The 22807-nt window shown below is 38.2% G+C and overlaps 1 protein-coding gene across 1 annotated transcript; it reads right to left on the bottom strand.

Annotated features, from left to right (window-relative positions):
* Positions 1-154: 154 nt before the first annotated feature.
* Positions 155-20988, bottom strand: DNA2 (DNA replication helicase/nuclease 2). The gene is made up of 21 exons (XM_026106412.2): positions 20839-20988; positions 20392-20571; positions 19174-19357; positions 17799-17944; positions 16143-16268; positions 15023-15242; positions 14383-14500; positions 13892-14057; positions 12699-12893; positions 11883-12113; positions 11298-11414; positions 11069-11178; positions 9713-9822; positions 8514-8738; positions 7109-7302; positions 6903-6992; positions 6620-6812; positions 3100-3189; positions 2310-2492; positions 2000-2146; positions 155-1348 (listed from the first exon to the last, which is right to left on the bottom strand). Exons 1-21 carry the CDS (start codon positions 20847-20849, stop codon positions 1292-1294), a joined length of 3093 nt encoding a protein of 1030 aa, XP_025962197.2. The 5' UTR covers positions 20850-20988; the 3' UTR covers positions 155-1291.
* Positions 20989-22807: the final 1819 nt, after the last annotated feature.

Below are 22807 nucleotides of genomic sequence, written 5' to 3'. Positions count from 1 at the left end.
CCCCCCCATAATTCATTTGATACAATCTTTTGAAAGGCTTAGGGCATTCATATAGTTGCTGACCAAGTATATATTTTAACCTGAGAACAGGATATCCTGTTAACTATTCAGAAATGTTTTGAATAATGCAAAAATTATGTAAAGCATCGAAACATAACAAAACATCAAACTTTTATTTCAAACATTACAAAAGTCAGAGAACAAGTTAAAAAACTGGAAAATGCTCACATTTAACATCAACAAGTTTATCCGTAACTATTTGTGCTCAACGGCTTGACATTGATCCAAGAGAAAACATCTCTCAAATACTAATGATTTTTAAGGAGTCAAAAAAATTTGATGTTTCCTCCAGCAATCTTTGAAAGAAAAGGCTCAGCAAGACTGTACAATGTGAGGTAGCATAAGGAAACTAAAATAGATCCATCAAGTAGAGGATACTTTGTATTGCACATATGCTTTTTTAAAATAGAATTTGAGCATGTAAACTTCTTAACCATCAAGTTGCATCTCTAGTTTTGTTTCTTGTGATTTGGGGTTGTTTTTTTTTTTTTTTGACAAAGAGATTACAGATCAAACATACAGTGAAACCAGCAGGACTAACTATGATCTTCAATAAGCAGAATTTCACTTTAAGAGATTTATCTTCTGAATATTTTAGTTCATAAAAAGTAGTTAAAAACTACAGTTTAGACAAGTCATCAAGGGACCTTCATGCGATATTAATTACATTATGTATATTAAAGTTCAGTATTTAAAAAGTAGATGTAATCTTTAAATAGCAACATGAGGCTTTGAAGACAAGGAAAATTTTCCTATTTCTTTTCCAAATTGCACAGAACCAGGGTATCTTAATTAGGAATGTTAATAAAAGCAACTGCTGTATGTAAACTACATTTTAAAGTCTTATAAAACCAAACTGAGCCTAGAAAACTGACTCAAAGCAGCTTTGATTTATTCCCTCAAGTGTTTCCATTCACCTATACAGAGAACTGTCTATCAAGATAAAAGTGAATAAAGAAGTAGCTATCCAGTACCTGATGGAACAGGATATTTCATACTTCTGGTTTGTTACAAATATGCTGGCACTAAAACGACCAGCTTAACAAGCAGCTTATTAAAGAAGGGAATATGGATTATCATTTTTCCTGAAAGGCAACCTTTAAAGTAATTGGATGTGATTTCAGTTTGGCTTGACTAAATGGTGCACATCAGCACTCATACCCCACTGATGAGTTATTTACATTCAGCAGCGCACACAGAAAATGAGTGTCCAAATTCCCAATCTTTAGAGTCATAAAATGTTACATTTCTGGATACTTTCATGAGCACCTGCTGGAAGATTGAAGATGTAAACAAGTTAAGGAAATAGTACTCAAGCATTTTTATAATGTATTGCTTTCACGAAAACACAAAACCTGTTTGTATATTAGTGTTTGTAAAGAAAGCAGCCAACAAAGCCTTACCAGCTTTCCTACTTAAAATAGTCTAGGTATGGCTACTTGCATCAAACTTGGTACAATGCCAGGAAGATAAAACAAATAAATTTAACAAGACACGTGAAAGTTATGCTATTTTATATTCTAGCAACCTTATTCATGAACCATTCTGTCAACGGACATGTTTAAAAGCATGCTGCTTCCAGAGAAGGGTGATCACATTGACACTAAAGATACCAAGAGACTATGATGATCAGGAAAAAAATTGAAATAAAGCCTCAAATTTAAGACAAAAAATTTGAAAGTTAACTTGCAAATCAAGATGGATTTTTATGTCTACCTTTGAAGACAGAGTGAAAGTTCCAGATCCATCTATGACCTTGATGTAGAAGTATTTTGGGCATATTAAATTGGCTTATTTTGTACTGTATTGTCAATCAGTATTATAAGTATAACCTAAGAAATCAAAGTTTTTCCCATCCCAAGATGTCAAACCCAAACTCCCACCTCAAGAAGTCAAACTTACCTTCCCCTTTTCATAAAACAGCATAAAAAAAGGATATCATTGCCTCAGACTGTAAATGGCAGAGTAACTTCTCTAAAGGAGGATAACGGCACAGAGACGGAACACAGCCAACCATGATTAGTTTGTGCTTGGCTCTTGTGATAGCAACATTAAGACGTCGCCAATCCTTCAGGAGGGCTCCAAGCTGTTAAAGAAGTGTAATTTGCTTTTATTTTTCCCCACTTAAATTTCAGAATTTAATGTACATAAACAGATTTTGAAAATAACATTGTTCAAGTTTAAGGCTCAGGGTGGTTTTTGACTTCTAATTTGACTGAAACAAAGTCAAGATAATATGACCAACTCACATTTTCATCATTGCTGTTCCTAACAAAAGACACAATTATGATACTTTTGTCTCTTCCTTGGTATTTGTCTACAGTATTGACTTCCACTCTATTCTCTTTTAATCTTGCCATCAAGTCAGTGATTGTTTTTAATTGATGTCTGTATGGTGATATAATACCAATGTCTGAAGGCTTACAGCCAGCCTGAATAAAGAAGAAACAGAAGAAAAATTTGTCACTACAGTTTACTTGGAATATATTTTACAGTCAGAACACCCTCAATGATTTTTACAGTGCTGCGAGATATCGTCTCTACATTGAAAGAAGTCAATGGAAATCTAGGCATAATTGGTATTAACTAAAAAAAAAAAAGCATTAGTTATTGCAAGATCCCAAGCTTTGTCTTTATTCAGGACAATGACAAAAATCCTCAAAATCCTTGTTCTTCTTTCTTCCTCAAAACATAAGGCAAGCATTCAGAACTCTTAGAATTATTCTGTACTACTACTGAAGCTGACTAGATGAAATAAGAAAGGCAAATCCCTTCCCCCCTCCCTCACAAAAAAGGAAGTTTCTCATCTTTAAAAGAATTTGGCATCCTGCTTTTATTGCATCCAGAACGTGACCAGGCAAAGGACAGTGAACTGAAGGCAAATCTCAAGCCTTTCACTGTACTGACTTGCATCCAACCTCCAACTTATCATTAAGGCTCTCTCTCAAAGAATAACCATATAAGTGTAGTTGTGAGGCATACAGCAGTGTAAAGATTATTATAGAGCTGTCCATCAAAACAACATATTAAAGAAGATACCTTAATAAATAAGGACGTGAGGAAGAGTACTATTTTGGCTTCTGTCACATTACTTACACCGCCTTTTTCCGCATGTTCTGGTGCTGGGACCTTTAAAGATACAAATAAAAATAATGACTCTTGCTGTCTACAATGGCACAGAATATTCTGATCACCAAATCACTGCCTATTTGTTTTACAGAAAGTTTTAACCAAAAATAAGTCTGAATGCTAAGTTTTACAGAGTAAAAAAGGTCTATATTCAGAATGCTATATTTACAAAACAAGTTGAAACAATCTACTGAGTTTCCAGCAATAGCAAGTCACCTTAAGTAACTGCCAAAGCTTGATCTGACCTTAGCAGTTCATACCGTATAAGCCACAGGAAAAATGGATGTCTCCCAGCTTGACAAGGTGAAAGAGCAAGACATATTTCACATGTGACTTTGTTTTAAGACTCTCCATACAATGTTTACACCAGATTTTCCCCATTTCCACAGGGAAACTAAAAGCAGACAAGATTTTTTTTTTATTTTTCAGAGCCCGGATTTAGAACTACAGGAAGATCTAAATTCAATACTGCTATTCTGGATAACTTCCAAAGTTCAAAGAAGGAAAAAGAGACAAAAGGAAGTATTCACTCAATGTAGTTTCTTAACTAATAAGACCCTTTTCTGCATCATATATGACTCAGACCAGATATCCAGGAACAAGCTTACAGGAATTCATACTCTTGCTGTATTGGTAACCACATTTTTATGATTTATCCTCTTGGCTTATGCTTCCCTCCTTTAAAGTTTAAGCAATATCACTGACAACAATTAATCCATCTCCCTGACATTACAATGTTCTCTCTCTGGTCAACTAGCAGGCCCTTAAGCAACTGGGATCCAGCAAACTTCCTGATTCAAGGACAGTCTAAAACTGCGCATATACTGAATTTGCCTCTGCCTTCTGGCTTCAAATTTCATTTGTGTGTACACTACCTTATGAAAGCCAGGACTTTGACCATTCCACTCTTTGCATCATTGTTATTAGTGACACGCATAAACTTCGTTTTCTTTGATGCCATTTTGTTCAGTTTTCTTTCTCAGCTTTTATGACACAGTATTGCCACTTAAAATGGTAGTATGGCCATTTAAAATGGCATAGTCTGACCTAATATGACAACATATCAGTGTCCTATTACAATTGGATTTAAATCTATGAACAACCACTGTTTCCTCAAGATCATTTGAGCAGCTAAAATGGGAGGGTTTTTCATAATGTTTACTGGTGGGTAAAGGTAGAGTTAACGGTTCTTGTTTGTACGAGTATTCCAGGGAAGTGGTCTCTGCCCACTAGAGCAGTACCAGTGTACACATACAGAATCTCATGGTACACAATATGCACCACAAGTTTCACAAAACCAGGAATTCAGCTGACTGGGTAGCTTATTAAGCATAATCCTTGCTCAGTATCTAGCACATTAAAGCACTGCAAGTGAATGAGAATTCAGAGAGTGACAAAGCAATATATAACATTACTGCAACAGCATATAGCTCTCCTTCACGCAACATAAATATTAATAGCAGATTTCTGCACCGACAAGTTTATTTTAGGATTCCAGACACATGCAGAAAGGTAATCTTTGTTCTGTTCCTTAAATACAGCACTACGCATTTCAGCAAGAATCTCATTTCTGCAACATTTCCTCCAAACTTTTCACATGACAGTATCCTTTTCCAGGCATTGTGTAGATTATAGAGGCAGAAAATACTTTCCTTCACATTAGAAGCTTCTGTTGCTTTTTCCATATGTGTGTCTATATCTTGTGCTGTAATGGCTACATAGCTTAATGCTCACTATAACCTAACTTATTTTTTCCCCACTGTCATCATGGATTCAGTCTGTTATGACCTGTCACAACACAACTGAATCAAGTTTACCGTAATGGGAGCTCTGAATTTTGTTTTTTTTTATTTCACTAGTCTCACAGTTCACTCAAGAGGCCTCCAAACTCACATGCCCTCAATTCCCTTAGAGCAGAAATGCACTGTTTTAGTGGATGCTTGGTTTCTGTCCACTTTAATCATCAATGTAGCTGAAAACGCTACAAAATACAAAAGCTATTTTAGATGAAAAAATTATCATGCAACCTAACATTTAGAATATATGCTTGCATTTATACTTATGCATTACTTTAGCATAGTACAAGAAAAAGCTTTGGACTGGAGGTACTCAAACCCCCAGCACTAAATCAAGTACACAATTTTCAAACAAGGAAAAAAATACTTTAATTTTTGTTTTTAAACCATGGCTGCCATAGTACATAGAGTTTTGGCAGGAAATCCAAAAAGAAATTTGACATTATAGCCTAATGTCCCACCCAAATGAAGAATATTCTGGAAAGTCAAACTTTCCTTTGATTCTACAAACAGAACAGATGTTTTACACTTGAGATAGACTAGAAAGGAAGAAAAGTTGAAATGAAACAGAAGCTCTAACTTTCGTATTGCCAATTTTGGCCTGATCAATAGATAAACAGTGTGCTTCCACATTTCCTACCAGGACAAAGCTCTTCTCTGTGACCAACTGTCTGCTTTTCTGTGAAAGGGACGGCAGCTATTAAGGCATTCCTGGAAGAGGTCCCTCCCTATCAAGTGTAGGCATTTTTAGAAGTTTCTCAAAATCAGCCAAGAACCACTTTAAGTCATTTAAGAAATTCTATTAGAATTCTGCTATAAAGATGAATCCTGTAGAAGATGCTGGAGAGCACAGAAATAGATTGGAGACTTCTTCCCAGGGTGCTGTCCTAAGGCTAGAGTCAGCATAAAGACCTTCAGTTGCTACAGTTACTGGCAACATCCAGCATTAAAAGGATTCAAAATAAAACCTGTTACAGAGGAGGATGGACTCAAATCCTTATGACCCAGTTGCTAACTAGTGACACCAAGTACTAGAAGTGCATATTAATTCAGTCATCTTTTCTTCACATGCATTTAAACTCCCTTATTTTACCTAGAGGTCAGTTTCTTCATGTAATCCTTGTTGCATTTCAGTTTTATTCTTCTGACAAGAATTTCTTTGAGTCTCCATGAATTCATACACCTAAAGCAACTTACTCCTCCTTCAGTGTGTAGAATTTGCACAAAAGTCAACAGGGAAGTAAAACTATCCTGCCAGTGGCACACAGCTTAGACACTACTGACCCTCAGCCTGGAAGTGACCGCATTCTATAGCTGCAAGGGCTACAGACTTTGGGCCACATTTTTTACACTAGGACAAAGTTTATAGTGCATCCAACAGTTTCTGTAATACTGGCTATCTGAATTAAACTTTTCAACTGCTATGAGATGAAATGTTTCTAGCAGTAGATGCTCCATCACAATTCAGGTATATTAAATACATCTGCACACTGCACATTTTACATATAACTAGGAGACCTTTTTTTAAAGCTATCTATTTTACCCTACCTTTAAGCTTTACAAGTTCTTACACACTAACTGTATTGAAAATTTACAAAAACATGATTTTGAAAAGAGAACATAATGAACTTTACCTTCTCTGTGTTTAGAAAACACACAGGTGTATCTGGTTCAAGTACTTCTTTCAACCATGTTTTTGAAGAATCCGTGAGCTCCAGTTTCAACTGTTTCAGATTTGGCAAGTTAACAGTGGCTTTCGACACCTTCTCTGATCCACATTCCAGTTTGCCTTCATAGACTAACGTGTTACTCAGCGACATAATTTTACTAAGGGTTTAAAGACAAGGAACAGTGTCAAATATTGCAGTTTAAATCCCACATTAAAAAGCCTAATATAACAAATGAAAGTTTTAATACCTATTCATTCTGTATTGCACAGTTAACTGGACAACAGCATTTTGGTTTTGTTCCAGCCTCTTAAATAAGCTTTCACTCATGCCAAGATCTCTGTTACAGAACAGCAAACAAACAAAAAAACCCACACAGATGCATCAGTCAAAACATTGCAAGAGCCTTCCCGAAGCTCATTTTACTGATATTTGTCCAGCAGCATTTTATCTTACCTTGCTTCTGCATTCTGTACAAGTGGAGGCAGTTGCTGATGATCCCCTACCAGCACAAACCTTTTTGAGGAGAAGAGTGGGCCCAGACAGATGGGCTGGCTTATTTGGGAAGCTTCATCAACTATACAGAAATCAAACTGCTTCCGAACAAAGATGGGGTGATTTACTCCCATGCAAGATGCTGCAACCACTGGCTGAAAATTGAGACACACTTTAAGGATAAGAGACATCTTATATCCATTAAGACTACATTTTTCAGAAGAAAAAAAGTTTCCAATATATAATATTTTTAATTCTTACAAGTTAAAAAGAAAAGTTAAAAGAAATCAAATCATTAATCCTTGAATCAGATCAGTTCACACCTTGCATGTATATTGGCCTCACGTATTTTTGAAGTCTTGCACTGGTTGCAAATGACAAATGTAAAAGCCAGCTTTAGAACAGGAGATGGTTCATAATACCTTCCTGCTATGCATTTAGGATGGTAACAGATTCTAGGTAAATACAGTTTATGGAATATGGTGAAGTGTCTATCTTAGAAAATTGGCAAGGCAAGGGAATTATTCCAGAGAAAACAGCAGCACAATTATTACCACCCCTGTGCCTCAACTGCAGTCTGAAGCGACTAAAGCACAAAACATTAAGACATTTCCCTTATGACTTCAGTCATTTCCCTGCAATGTCTGTTAACAGAAAAGTAAAGGGGTGCGGGGCCCTTGCAATGCTAGCATTTATTCCAACCACCAGGAAGCTTCAGCCTTTGAGCCAGTGGCAGCTTTAAAATCAAATTGGCTTAGTTTCCCAACTCCCAGGACTATCCTTTGCACTAGCACTCACACGAAGCAGTACTAAGCTTTCAACAAAGAATAATTAGTTTTTGGTCAGACCAGCTCAACAGTGCAACTCCCCACCCTCTGATTGCAGAAAAGCCACAACCAACACAAGTGGGAGGGAAAGAGGGACAAACAACAACAACATGAATAAAGATGGAGGAGGAGGTTGCAGTTACCTCTCCTTTCCCTTAAGGAGATCAAGCTACCATAGAACCACGTATTGATCTATTTGGGGCAAGACCATGTCAGGAGAAGATATACATGTAAACCATACCAGGAAACAAGATCTCAGATAAAAGCACTGGAGTCTTTGGGAACTATTACTTATGGTAATTAGTTAATTTGTGTAGATATAAAAGATGCTTTTCAACTTTCAGAGTGAAATTTTTTGCCATTACTAGCTGTAAATAAATTGAAATGATGCAGAAATTGAGCATCTTTTTTCAGCTCCGATTCCTTGTGCCATTAACACACCTTTGGGATGGGTTCCTTCTCTACAGTACCCAAACAACTAGAATACTAATGTAATGATCTATAATGTTTTGTAGGGCTAGAAAAAATTCTTTTCTCACCTGACTGTTATAGAGCTCTTCCAAATCAGTTACAGATTTAACTGATTTGGACTTGCAGATTTCTTCTTCTGTAAACTTCTGTATGTCTGGATGAACCTTCTGAGCTCGCCCCAAGCGCAAGAATCCTACTTTGAATTTGGCTAGCTTCAGCAGGATATTGTCTACAGCAGTGTGTGTAAAACTGGTCAGAAGAACGCTGAAGCCACAAGCAGAAAGAATTCTCACCTAATCATTGGTACAGAAAAAGTTAAGACTTTACATACAAGAATCGGCAATTCCAAGTTGGATTGATATCCAACAAATCTCAGAGGGAACCAGTTACAAGTATGACTTCATTTACATCAGCCTTTCTGGCCAGATCTATCATTTAGCTATTGTAAAGACAATATGGGCAGTAGACCTGATGGTTCCCATAAACAGCAGGCCTACTATACATGTCACATTCAGTGAGAGATGAGAACATCCCTGCACTCTAAAGCAGGCCACCACTGTTAGGAACGAGTCATGCAGCCCATTCCCAGAAACACTTTACTCCAGGATGATTAAGCCATACACAGAAGGATTCAGCAGAATGAGCTAATCTGTTAATAGCAGCAGCTGCCTGCTCTGTCATCCTCCTTCCCCATGAATTTTCTTGGGCAGCAGGGAAGGAAAGAGGGGCAAAACACCCATTCAGGAAAGATGACAACTGGAGGTAAGATGTTGCTGCTGTTTCAAGAACAACTCACTCAGCCCACAGCCATAATCCAGTATGCTGCTACAGGACATTCCTAGGGAAATAGGACCACCAGCTAGAGCAGCTGGCCAGCAGGCTGCACATAGCTTCAGCACCATGGCTTTATATAACTTATAATGGGCAAGTTGCCAACTTCCCCAAGGAAGTCCTTTCTTTGAGCTGTAACTCAGGATTTGAGGACTTACTTTGGGGGGATGATTAATTTTAACATCAAAATGAGGTATTTGATTTTAAAGTCAAAATGATTAAATATCACAATCCAGTCTCTTCCCTCCCACATAAATATTTTTTAGTGCTACCAAATGCAAGTTCTCAAGTAGAAGGAAACGTATTCTTCTTCGAAGTTATGCAGATAACAGTTGACTAAGTCACCACAATTGTTTTAGGAAAGAATGTGTTATGCAGTTTAATGCTTTCCTCCAAATCTCACAAAAGTTTTCAACATCAAGTTACATGATCTTACTAGAGCACATATTGTAGTAGTTTTTCCTGTTCCAGGCATACCCACAATAAGTGTGTAGTCCTTTGAAAGTAGCACTTGTTTCATTGCCTGTTTCTGAGGCTTATTCAGACCTTTAAAGAAAAAGAAGTGAGATGTCTATAGTTAATAATAGTTATAATTTTTGTATTTATTAAAACAATTGAGTTTCCTCTTCTGCTAAAGCCATTGAAGACTGAGCAAATTAAGCCTGTAGATTCTGATGAAGTAATGATGTTAAACACCACAGCACACAGACAAGCAGTATAGGTCTGCACCACAGCCCTAAAAATAAGTCACTGAAGATATTCTTCTTCATAGGCCTTTTGTGATTTTTTTTTCTAATATCCTAAATGACCATCTCCATAAGGTGCCCTGTAAGGACATTTCTAGTTTATTATACCCATTTTCATGTTCAAACATACACCTTGCTGCAAAGGGAAATAAACTGCACAGATGGCATCATCTTGAAAGGAAGAAACTTTAATCAGAGCTGTTTTTCCAGTCTAATGCAGATGAACAGCGCATTCCAGCTATTTGGACTGGGCAAAGCTCAAGTTAAAAAAATAAAATAGTGCCCCTGGATTTACTGTAAAAACAAAGTATATGGCTTGCAAATACTTTTTCCATGGGAAGGTACTGTTGTCCAGCTCTTCCAGTACACTTGATAACCTGTCATTCCTGAGTTTCAGAATATACGTCCTCCTTTAATGTCCTGTCCCTTCAGTGATTGGACAGGAGGCTGGGCAAAAATCTTATTTAAATTAGACCTCAAAGCAACAAGCCACATCTTTGTCTTCAAACTAAATTTTTGTAAGAGTTCTATTTGCTCTAAGAGAATTCAGTTACACTTCCGTTTTCACAGACAACTCAAAGAACGATGGGAGTATTTTCAGTGAATGAATGACACTTCCACATACATAAAGTAATTTTGTTTTACAGAACTCCCACAAAGCAGCACACACTACGCTGTATCCAACAGGCCAGCAAGAATGCCAATACAAGGGAACGCTCATGCCAAAGCTCAGTTGCTTCCACTCCCTCAGAGTCTGTTTCCCCTGTCCCAAGGGCCTTCCCTATCCCTGATTTTCTGCAAGTTAGAGATGTAGTCACATGGTACTCTTTTTGAAACTGTAAGCTGCAGGAACTAACAAAAGTAAAATAAGAATTCTAAAGAAACATTTAGCCATTCTTCCAACTAGCCTATGAATTTCATCATAAGAAAGAATTTGTTTTTATCTTTAAACAGATCATTTAATGTGATAAATGCTTTGGCAATAGGGGTTTACTTCTAAGCAGAGGACTTGGGGGGGGAGGAGAAGGAAGACACAGACTTTATACCTTTTAAAATATTTGCAACAGTTTCCTTTGCTTCAGGAGGAAGAACAGAGCTCAAATGCTGAATAAACTGCGGTTTTTGGAAGTCAATTATCAAGTTGCGAAGCTTTGCACTGTGGAAGAAGAAACAAAAATTCAGAGTTACCAACTGAGAAACTACCTAAAATATTAAAAACATGCAAGTTATTTATTGTGGTTTTTTTTTTTATTTTATTTTATTTTTTTTAAATACCTGACTGGGGAGTCTTCCATCAATTTGGAAAGATTTTCAAGAGGGACACCTATACCAAAGTCTCCTTCTTCGTGATCCAACCTAAATACAGTGTTCTTTGGGAGCTTTGACAAATTCCTGAAGGAAGACAGTACCACAGACAAAATAACTTTGTGAGGACCACGCTGATGATTAAAGACTTAGTAATAAGTGAAACCTCCCTAAAGTCAGAGTGAAGCAATGGCTGGAAGAAACACCCCAACCTGATAACTCATCTGAGGTAAGATGCAAACGAAGCCCAATTTAGAGGCAGTATAGTTTGAATAACAAAAGTTGCTATTAACACAGTAATCTACACAGTCTCATGTTAGAGTCATAAGCAAATGGAATTTGCAAGCATGGTTTTAATTAAACAACCTCATTAAATATACAGGCATAGACCAAAGCCCAACATTTTTAATCAAAATGCAAGAATTCTGGAGGTGTATTTCCCCAGTCCCAGCAAGATTAATCAGATCCATGTCAGAGCTTTTTGGGGGCCTAGAAGTACCCTTCCTGATACCAGTATTTTAATGCCTTCAGACAGATTTTTTTCCCCTCTATTACCTGCCCAACAAACAGGAGACATTTGTAACAGTGACTTCTCTAACATAGCCAGCAGCCAAACCAAGTAAACCATTTTCCTCTCCACTCACGACCACTCTATCACCAACCAGGAGGTTTGTTATAGGTATCGCACCATTTTTACGTTGGAAAGAATGTAGATATTGTCCCTCATAGATTTCCTGCACTTGACCAATTCTGATCATGTTTCCAACACAATCTCCAGCCTTCTCTCTGTGAAGATATTAAATACATATATGTATAAGATCTCAGTAAAAGGAATATCCTAAGGGGAAAAAAAAAGAACCAGGAAGATTAAATTAAAATATTACTTTACAATAGCTTTTTTGATTTCAGAAAAGATTGCCAGCCATGCCTAGGAATATGGTCCAAATATGCATCATCATTTGTCAAATAAACCTGCAGGGAAGCAGTGCAGAGAGACAGACTCACAGTCAGCATGCGGCCTCAGCCCTCAGAAACAAAACAGAATCACACAACTTCTACTTCTGAAGGCTGAGGCTGCAATTCACCACTTCTGTGGAACTTAAGCAGATAAACAAGAAGCCAAGTATCATATTGCAAATACAAAACCAGTAAATCCAGTAGACTGATGCCTTCATTAGGTCACATCTCGGGGGGGGGGGGGGGGGTGTTAAAAAAATAAAAGCATATACAGGGAAGCATATTTAAGTATGTCTAAAAGGACTGGAAAAGCAATTCGTTTCCCTTGTAGGGAAAGCACTACAAGTATATAGTGCCCTACTTCCAGTTACTGAAGGGGGCATCATTTGTACTAGGTTAAAAATTACCTCTTACCTTTCCAAAGAGGGTATCATCCATATGTTTTTAGATCCCTTTTTACTCTCTCCACTTTGCAGCTCCAAGGTTAACATTAGATACCACAGGCTGAAATACTCTAAGTGGGAGGGTTTCAGGTGCTGGGTCTCTTTTTCAATAATGGGTACCATAACAGGAGGAAGGGACAAACTGGCCATCTTTTGTTCTACAGCTCTAGGAGTAGACCCAAACACAAAAAGAGAGTCAACTTGTACCTTTTCCTTGCAAATCTACATGTACATAATGCTAATCTAAACATATACTGTAACAGACAAAAACATATTGGATTCATCTATCGTCACTGAAATAAAGTGGAACTCATATTGTTTGTTCATATGAACAACCTCATAACAACGATTTGAGATCACCTCCATAATTTTGAATGATTAAAGGCAAAAAGTTACTGAAAGGCCACTTATAGTTATTTCAAGGATAGCACTGTATATATTTAGATAATCGATCTTTTTATTCTCTTTCTTGGTAAGATATGACTACCATACTGAGATTTAGCTAAGTGAAGGGAATTCCACAGTTAATATACAGTCAATTCAGTTTTTCTAGTCAATTTATCTCAAAACAAAACATCCACAGACATTATACATAATCATGCACATAAACTGCAACCTTCAGGAAGAAAGTTAGTTCTAAGAAAGTGAAAAAAGCTAGTCTATTAGGAATAATCCTATTGCCATAACATATTAGAATATTAAAGCATTTCACACAAATTAGTCTAGTTTAGACAAAAAATACTGTGTACAGAGTAAAAGGGAAAGAGCTGTTAACCAGCCATAACTCAGTTTATTCCCTCAAAAGATTGCCAACTGGGAGAGTCGCAAGGATATAGCTTTACTAACATAACTCTTAACTTAGGTACAACAGAAATTTGTTATCTTCATTAACTATTATATTAAGACTTATCTCAGATTTTGTCCTGCTGAAAATACATCTGAATAAGCAGGTAAATTTCTGCAGAATCAGAGACTTACTTGTTTACACTGTAAAAATTGCACAGAGGTTTATGGAACATTATTTGGGTGTGAAAGTCATCACATAGAAACACAAAACTGTACACCAGAGGGGAAAAAAAACAATACGCACACCAGTATCAAAAGTTGCAGTTCAAGCTTATTTAAAAACAAGAGTCAAACTATCTCTCTTTTATTATTTTTTACCTGCTATATAGAAAGCAATTGTGTATTTGGGAGCAGTATTTACAGGCTTGACTGTCATCAATTATAGGAGGCAAAGCAGCAAGCTGTGTTTGCTTTCTTCCCACAGTAGATTTACATGTGCTGTGCATTAAGTAGAATGCCACCTGGTTTCTTAACTTAATTAATTCTGTGGAGAAAAGAACAAATTAGGCTGATATTTGGGGTTTTGTTTTTAATCATTTCTAACTCAGAAGCAACCAGCCAGCAACTTATTAGCCAGTTAAGCAGGTACTTACATAGAAAGAAGTCCTAATAGAATGTTAATAAAGCACACTTTAACTAATCTAAGTTTTTAATATAAGCTTATTGAAACGAGTAAAACTATGTTAAGTGATATATCTGTAAGTACAGATACAGTCAAGAGTAAACCATACATTTATAACTCCTACTAAAATGTTTCATTGTAATTAACATAGTGAAGTATGGTTTCTGGAGATAGGGAACAACTTTACCTCTTCTATCCATACGAGTTCCAGAAACAGGATACATAGTACCAGTTTTAAGATAAAGAAGAAATCCAGCTTCAGGATCTACTCTGCGTTCTAAATTCAGCAATGTATACAGAATAACCTGAAAATATTACATATATTTGTAATACACAGTAATAAGGTTAAAGTACATTATAAGCTGTATTTCCATAATTTATATAATTAAGCAATCATTACTATCACAGGTAATCTAGAAAGCATAAGCAGTAAACATCTAACCAAGGATTTCAATTAAAAGGTATCTTCCTTAGCAAAAGCTAACACAAACCTACTACCTCTAGGTCAGATCAGTTGTCTGGAAAGAAGCACTATTTCTTGAAGCAATTTGTCTCAGTCCAATAATTGAATGTAGTAACAGGAGACTACACAGACTTTCCAGGATTAAAACACACATTTACAGTTTAAGTGGTAAACATATACAATTCCCACACCTCACTTCATTTTCATTTTATAACAGCAACTTTGGGCTGCTGTGATCAGCCATCCCTAATTTTAAATTGTATCACACACAAACAAGAAGTTTCATTTTCATAACAAAAAAAGTCATCTAATAAAAGTCTATACACAGTCCCCGATATAGTTAAGTCACACATATCATTTGTACCTGACTTCTGTGTTCTATGGAGTTAGATTCTTTGCCAGACTTGAGTTCTAACGGCATTATCCTAGACTGTACTCCAGACTGGCAATGGATTTTCACACTGGCTGTAACATCGATCTTTCCTTTCAGCCCAAACCTGGGAGACCAGATAGTCTCTTCAATGTCTAGGATATCTGCAATTTCTATCTTAGAAGAGAAATCTTCTACTTTTCCATCACTTGACCTAGGAAGAAAATAAAGCAAGTCAGAAGTTACCAACTTCCCTCAGTATTTCCCCTTAAGTATTATAATTAAGTAATAATTACTTTTGCATTATATGCACTCTTTAAGCACTAACTTCAGAAAGACAGACTCACTCAAACTATCCTGGAGGAAGCATCACATCAAAGTTATTTTAAGCCACGCTTTGCCATGTAGTTTTGCTATGCACCTCAATTTCAAGCTAAGTTAAAAGAGAATCTTAAACTGTTTTTACTAGTTTTTGGTCTTCTCTGAATAAACACACCCTAAAACATTTCATTTCTTCAAAAGGTTTAATGATGCATACTGGAAGGCAGCAGACAGGTTTTACTGGGATACGCGGGTTCATAAAACTTTAACATACCCCATGGCTATTACAACTGACAACAGGAAGCTCTAGACAGGAAGAACTCTGCCACAATGGAGTGAAAACACTGTTTCACTGAAACTGAGTGTAAAAATTGCATTTCATTAGTAGTTTCATATTGCAGTTTGTAGACTTATACATACCAACAATATCTTTTGGGTCAGTCAGCTGACCAAACAGGCTAGTTCTTCTAATTACTAACGTTTCTACTCTGTATGACACTGTTTACAAAGAATAAGACCAATAAGATATTTGTCAGTTCTTCCTCTGTCTGATAATAACCATTCTTAATGTCTTTCCCAGTACTTGCAATGGCAATTAAACATGCTGGTCTCAAGGATAATTGTTTAGACAGTGAGGCCATCATCTACATCACAGAACAGATTCACATAAAAAAGTTTTCTTTAAAAATAAGAAATGAGTCAAACACAATATACTGAGACATTTTAATTAGCTTTTCCTAAGGGCAGAAAAAACAACGTAGGATGATTTTAACTTTTAAATCTGACTTCTTACAGTTTCAGTTGCATTTTATTTTGGTTATCTGGATTGTGCATGAAGTCTTCTGCCCATTTAAGAAATGATGGCAAATATTCTTCTACTTCCTGCATTATTTCTTTTTGTTTCAGATTTAAGAGATACCTAAAAAAACAAAACCACATCCATTAACAGGACAGGAATATTAGTTTTACCTCTGGTATTCGAGTACTAGCAAGATTTATGGAAGTAACCACAATGGAAGAGCCATCAATAAAGTGTAGAAAAGTGACAGATTCATTAAGGTTCAACTTGACTGACCAATTCTTAAAACTATAGTTGAGCATCTGTTAGGAGAAACAGCATACATTCTATTCATTTCTGACATAATTCATTTGGAACAATGGGCATAACAACCCCCACACACACACCAGCAAAGTAGAACTGATGAAACAAAACTGATGGTAAAACTGTATTTAAAACTGACTATTCCTAGGCTTTATGTAAGGATGAGAATATTTAAAAACAAAAAAAAACCAAACAAACAAAAACCAAAGCACACGCGCGTGCACACACACAATTTGATTGTATTTGGTTTTTGTCCGAATACACACCAGTCTACTAATTGTCTCTTATGCATTTTGACAGGCTCTGAACCATTTTAATTGAGAAGGAATACAATCCTTCTCAGAGCATCACTACAGTTACAAATACAAAAAGGCAGAAATGTCATTAACAGAACCTAATCATGTAGGCATTAGATAGTTCAGTACTAGCACTCACTGGAAATAAAGGCATTATTCTATAGCACCAGAGAAATACAAGGGGGCTTTACACAGGAAAATCCACACAAGTGCAAGTGATCACAGACATCAGACCTTTCTGTAATTTATTTTTCAGTCCCAACAGTAGTCTACACATGCAAAGAGGAACTGTAATCAATAGTTTCAAACACAGAGACCAGTAAGATACAAAAGCCTTTAAGCAATCTTAGAGGTCACAATAAAAATACCACAAACCTTAGTATCAGAACCAGAGTAACATCTTGTTACAATTTTAACTTTCAGTTCTCCAGGGGCTAAGGGCCACTGCCATTTCCCCAACATATAACTTGTAATATTGAAGTTATAGGAGGAGTTTTACATTAATTGAACTCAATTTTAATCAAGTCTGCAGTATAATCATAAAACTGACAACCATTCATCTTGCCATTTGCTGATGAAAATATAAAGAGTGTTTGATTAATATTTCTACCAGCTTTGTGCAGAAAAGAAAAGTCCCTAAATGTATGGGCCTTTAAGCAACCCAATAAAGAACATGAAAATAACAGATCTCTCAGTGCTTTGTCAGTCAGAAGTTTGTTTCATTTCCTGAGGATCAACATTAACTATGGTTGTCACATTTAACTCAGCTTTGAGAGATGCATGGAAATCTAATGTTACAGGCACGAAACCCAACCCCTGTTGCCCTGGCAAAAAAACAGCTGTAGTTCCTCGAGAAGAATAATTCAAATTTATAAGAGTAGCTCAGCAAGGAAGGTAAATTAAATTATGAAACAGAGAAGTATCTTACTAAGAGATATCAAAGTTTCATTAAACAAGATCATTTGGCAGAATACTCTCCAGATTGTGGCATTACACTTCAAGTAGAAATTTATCTGCTAGTGTAAAAAAGAATACCTGTAACGCTACTTACATTTCTTTAAGATACTTTTGTCCATAGACAGTTTTATTTGCTAGTTCTTCTACTTTTTCATGGGCCAAGTTCTTTGTTACTGCTTGCTGGAAAATTTCATGAAGAATTGTACCAACGAGCATTTGGCGTGAGCCAGACTCAGAGCGCTACAACAGAAGTCATACAACATACATGAGTCATACAACAAATGAAGCTTTAGGTCCACTTCATGCAACTTTTATGGAAAATTTTTGGTTTTCATTTGCTTCACCTGATGGACAGCACCCATTTCACTACAAAAACATGTTTCCTGTGTTTTAACAGGTCACACAAAGTAATTCCAACACCACTATGCCTCAGAAACCTGTCTCACCATCACCAGAATTAGATTCTGTAGACTCATAAGAATTTAGTGAGTTATGACCTCTGCACAAGCCACCAGTAAATGACTGGACAGCTAACAGTATGTTTTGCAAGTACTTATTAATATCTTCTATGGATTTAGCAAATACTGGTTTCACTCCAGCATCTAGAAAGTGGTGTGATCCTGGAATCAGGACCCCCTGCACTGTCCCTTATGAATGATTCTTCGTTTACTCCCATCGCTTCTCTAATGAAGGCCTCCTGTCACCATCTCCTCTCACAGTCTTCCTCTCCTATACTTAAGTTTCTCATTCCAGCCACAGTCTCTCAGCCAGCTCTCTTCCTACTCCATTCTGGTTCCCTTCCCCATTTAGATTTATATTCCTACCATGTCTAGAAGGGTTTTGTTTGAGCTGAAACTGGCAGATGTTGCCTACCACAAGAATTCTTTCTTCTTTTCAACTTCCAGCACATGGATTTGTGTTCCAGAGAGCCCATATCAACCCTGATTACAGTACAGGTGTATTTCTGCTTGATCTCCAGGTGCAGTCCTGTTTAATCAGCTCTAGCATGCTCCTCGTAGGGTATTTGAGTAGGTATTCTAGAAAAAGTCTCAACTGAACAATGCAGGCTGATTCTTCAAAGGCTTTGAACTTGGCCAAATGTGGTTATGTTTTTCATAGGGCCAACAAGGGGCAGATCCCTCACAAAGGATTCATATCCATAGATGTGGCTAAGACCACAAAAATTACCAAAAAGGTTGCTAGAATTTTAAGAATACAAGATTATCTCAGCAGAAATTCTCAAAAAAAAAAAACAAACAAAAAAAACCCAAAACACAAGTAGCCCAAAGACAAACAGACAGTTTCCCTTCTAAATTATTCTGTTTTGTAAACACTACAAACAGCTAATAACTACATTTTGCAATACAGTGTCTCAGCTGGTTTTAATATCAGGCACAACCACCAGTCTCAATCGGTGAAACAGTAACTAATCACACTAAAACATTCAAAACTGTATAATTAACACTCACCCTAAATTTTTCACTCAGGACTGCTCTTCTCATACACCGAATACTACTTGATATTGTAGTGCCAGAAAGCAGCAAGTCTGGGTAAAGAATCAGGTATCCAGACTGTTCATTTATTATCCAGGTACCAGAGCTACACTCCCCTTCCAAATGAATGATGTCTCCTGGAACAACTGGAACAGAATCCCTATAAAGTAATACATTTGAACAATCACTTGTAAGCTAAGGACACCAAACATTCAAAGATATATTAATAATTTCACAGATTCAATATACTTTGAAAGAGTTTTAATTTATAAGAAGTTCACTTACAATTCTGAAAATACAGGACTTTTTACTGATAAAACTTGCTTAATTTTGAGTACCAGATAATGTGTCAGAACGACCTACACGTAGGGAAATCTGGTAGACTTCAAGTTATTCCAGCCCCACCTGTTGAGCCATTTCAGTATCATTATATTTTATACTGGCATACTGCTCTTGCACATTACATGAGAACTACCTTCTTACTTAGCTACTCTGCTTGTTTCAGAAGGTCAGCAGAATATTTTTACTGACTTGCAAGTTTCAGCATTCAAAATAATTTATACTTCCTCTTCCAAGAAATGGAGTCTTAGACTTTTTTTCCTGTCTTTCAAACTCCAGTGTAAAATGAAAAGCAGCACCAAACAGCTAGCGCATGCTCACGTGTTCCAAAAGACTGAACTAGTCCTTACTTCTACAAGATACCATGCAATGCACAAACACCTAAACTGAAATCCTCCCCAATGCACACCAGAAAAACTCTTTTCCAGGGGAGTTCAAGTTAAGGTGACCTTATCAGACTGTACAAAACCTCACATTTTACAGATATGTCTTTGTACATCATTTAAAAGAACACTTCTCATTGCTGCAAGACAACATGCAGAGAAAATACTCTGCTTCAGATTTACTGCCTCGCTGTTTGTTAGCATGAGCACAGGATTTTAATATATTAAACTTTCAATAGCAATACTTACTTGATACAAGTAAACATGACATCAGTTACCCTCAGAATGAATATTCGTTACAGCGATATATTGACAATACTACACTAGAGAAAGCTTGTTTAAGTGTAACATTGGTTACCATTTTTAAGAAATTAAAACTCATTTCAAAGGCAACACAAAGAAAATGTAGTTAGTAATCCACTATCCCCTTTTCAGGTGTGACTTTCTCAGTCTACGCTTCCTCACGGCTTACCAGCCGTCCCTCAGAACACACAGCTCCGCATCGCCCAGCGACGGAGACGGCGTAACCGTCAGGCGCTTCTCCGGGTCCGCTCCGTTCCTCTGTACTATGCTGACTTCCAACACGCGGTATCTGTTGTTCAAGCCTCTCTTGAGCATCGCATCGGAGAAGTCAGCCGCTCTCCTCTGAAAGCTGAGGTAACGAACCGTTAATGCAGTCAAAGCCGTGACACCCATCTAAAAGAAAACAGCCACTCCACAGACAAGAACAGTACAAGCTTCAAGTGTAAACCCAGCTTCAAGCCCCCGCCCCCAGCTTTCTAAGGGGCACGCTAAGTTTTAAATGGGCAGAAAAGAGCGGACAACGGCCGCGCGCCGCGCTTTAAATTTCAAACCCGCCGCGCCCGCAGCCGCGTGAAACGGCCGCCGCCGCCCGCTTCTTCCCGCGCTCCGCCGATACCTCTCCGCCATGACCAGAGCCGGCTGCCGCACGCGGCTCTTCCCGCCACGGCGCCAAGCGCAGCCCGCAGCCCCGACGCCCAGGCGAAAGGCAGCTGAGAGACCCCCCCCGGCGCCTCGCTCCTCACGATACCCCGCCCACACGACCGGTGCGCAGGCGCAATAGGGCCGCGCTCCCTGGCCCCGCGGCTGAACGCCCGTGGCCCCGCCCACGCCGCGGAAAGCCCCGCCCCGATCAGGCACAGGCCGCGGGCGCGGCCAATGGGAGCTGCCGGGGCGCGGTTGCCGACTGCGGCGGGGCGGGCGCGTTTCCCGCGCGCGGGGAGGACGGTTGGGTGCGGGCCGGCGCGCGGCTCCTCTCAGCCGCCCGCCGCGGGGGAGGGGCTGCGCCGTGAGGCAGCCTAACGGTCTCCTCGGTCACATCTGTGGTGAAGATGGTGGTTCTCCAGCGTAGCTCTCCCGTGCTTCCACAGCGTTCACTGCTGTTACGACTGTGGCGCCTCTTCTGAGCGCGCTGCGGTAGCAACAAATTAAAAAAAAAAAATTAGCTGTGCCCTTCCCTCCCAAGCGATTAGGGGCAAATCTCAGCCTGACAGCTGAAGAGCGCTTTCTCGCTGCAGAGAACTTGCCGTACGGCCAGTGCTGTTCCTTGACAGCGGACGGAGGTGTTCTGACGTGAAGCAGAAGTTTCAGGTACATAGATTTTCTTTAGTTTTTGGCCACTACTTTGGAAAGTGTTCTGGTTCTGAGGGCATCAGTTACAGCAAGGACTGAAGTGACTTAGGGACTAAATCTATCCCCAGTAAATCCGTATCATGGTTCTGACGTTAAAATGACAAGAATGATGTAGAGCTTGGTCTTGCACCTCTATTACATTGCCAAAAGTTGGGGGATAGTATCAGGCTCCAGTTCCGCAAAAAAAGTAAGTTTTGGTCCATGGTTGGACACCCTACCAGGAAGACCAGAGCTTGAATTTTAAAAGGTGACATCATACTTGAGTGTGCCCCTTTACCTTTCTTTGCAAAAATCCGGAAATACAGGCAGTAGACTACATTTGTGTGTCTTTCCCTTGTGGAACCTCTAATATAAGCTTATTTGTAATTGAATGGCTAGGTATCTCTACTTTCAAACATGTTGTCACGTAATGTGGTATACGTTTAAAACATTACATAAATATGTTCAAAGAAGTGTTTGTTAAACTATGAGAAAAAGAAACAGGTATAATCAAACATTTACATCTACCAGCAGTGTGTCTGTGGGCTGGTGCTGCAAAGGACTGTCCTGCAGCACATTCCCATCGTTTCTCTTTTATTATATCTAGCAGATGTACAGTCACATGGGGAGCTGGTTCAGTGAGCTTATGCCATTAAAACCTGTTCATTTCTTCTGGTGGGTTAGTCTCTCATCAGATCAGTGGAAGTGCCATTGCCCCTAATTCACTACCCTGGACAAGGCAGATGTCACACAGCATCTGAGGGTGCAGTTTTACAGAAGAATAAACCAGCACTAAACTAGCTGCAAAAAAAGCAGTTAGCTTCCTGAACTGGCTTATTGTGCAATTGTGCTAGCTCTATGGTAAGAGACTAGGTCAGATCCTGCAGATGAGTGCAAAGGTTAGCAAGACTACAGCACACCCAGCTCGGGTCAGCTTCAAGTATCACGGTATCCACTCCCAGGATGCTCAAGAGGCAGTCTGTCACTACCATCACTGAAGCAGAGATGTCTGGGCTGAACAGACTTACTTGCTACTTGCACAGAATAAAAACCTAGTTAATGACCAAGCACAGTGATACCTGGTTTTATCCCTGTTTGAACTGAAATAATATCATTGTTTTGAGTCACAAGCATAAAAGAAGGGTTATTACAGGTGCCAACTTGTTCCAAATATTAATAAACAGAACAACTGAAAACTAAAGATCCAGTTTAAGAACAGCTGAGCTGCAGAACTCCAGTGTCAGGAAACAAAGAAA

This window comes from Dromaius novaehollandiae, chromosome 6 (assembly GCF_036370855.1).
Source record: "Dromaius novaehollandiae isolate bDroNov1 chromosome 6, bDroNov1.hap1, whole genome shotgun sequence".
Lineage (NCBI taxonomy): Eukaryota > Metazoa > Chordata > Aves > Casuariiformes > Dromaiidae > Dromaius > Dromaius novaehollandiae.
Note: the sequence above shows the minus strand (reverse complement) of the source record. Positions and strands in the feature narration are given on the sequence as shown.

Bases quoted from the DNA above. Each gene is read 5' to 3' on its own strand.
- DNA2 (XM_026106412.2), bottom strand. The intron at 6,993-7,108 runs GTAAGATAAAAT...GTTCTGTAACAG, and splicing joins GTACAGAATGCAGAAGCAAG to AGATCTTGGCATGAGTGAAA. The intron at 3,190-6,619 runs GTAAAGTTCATT...GTATCTTTAAAG, and splicing joins GTTTTCTAAACACAGAGAAG to GTCCCAGCACCAGAACATGC.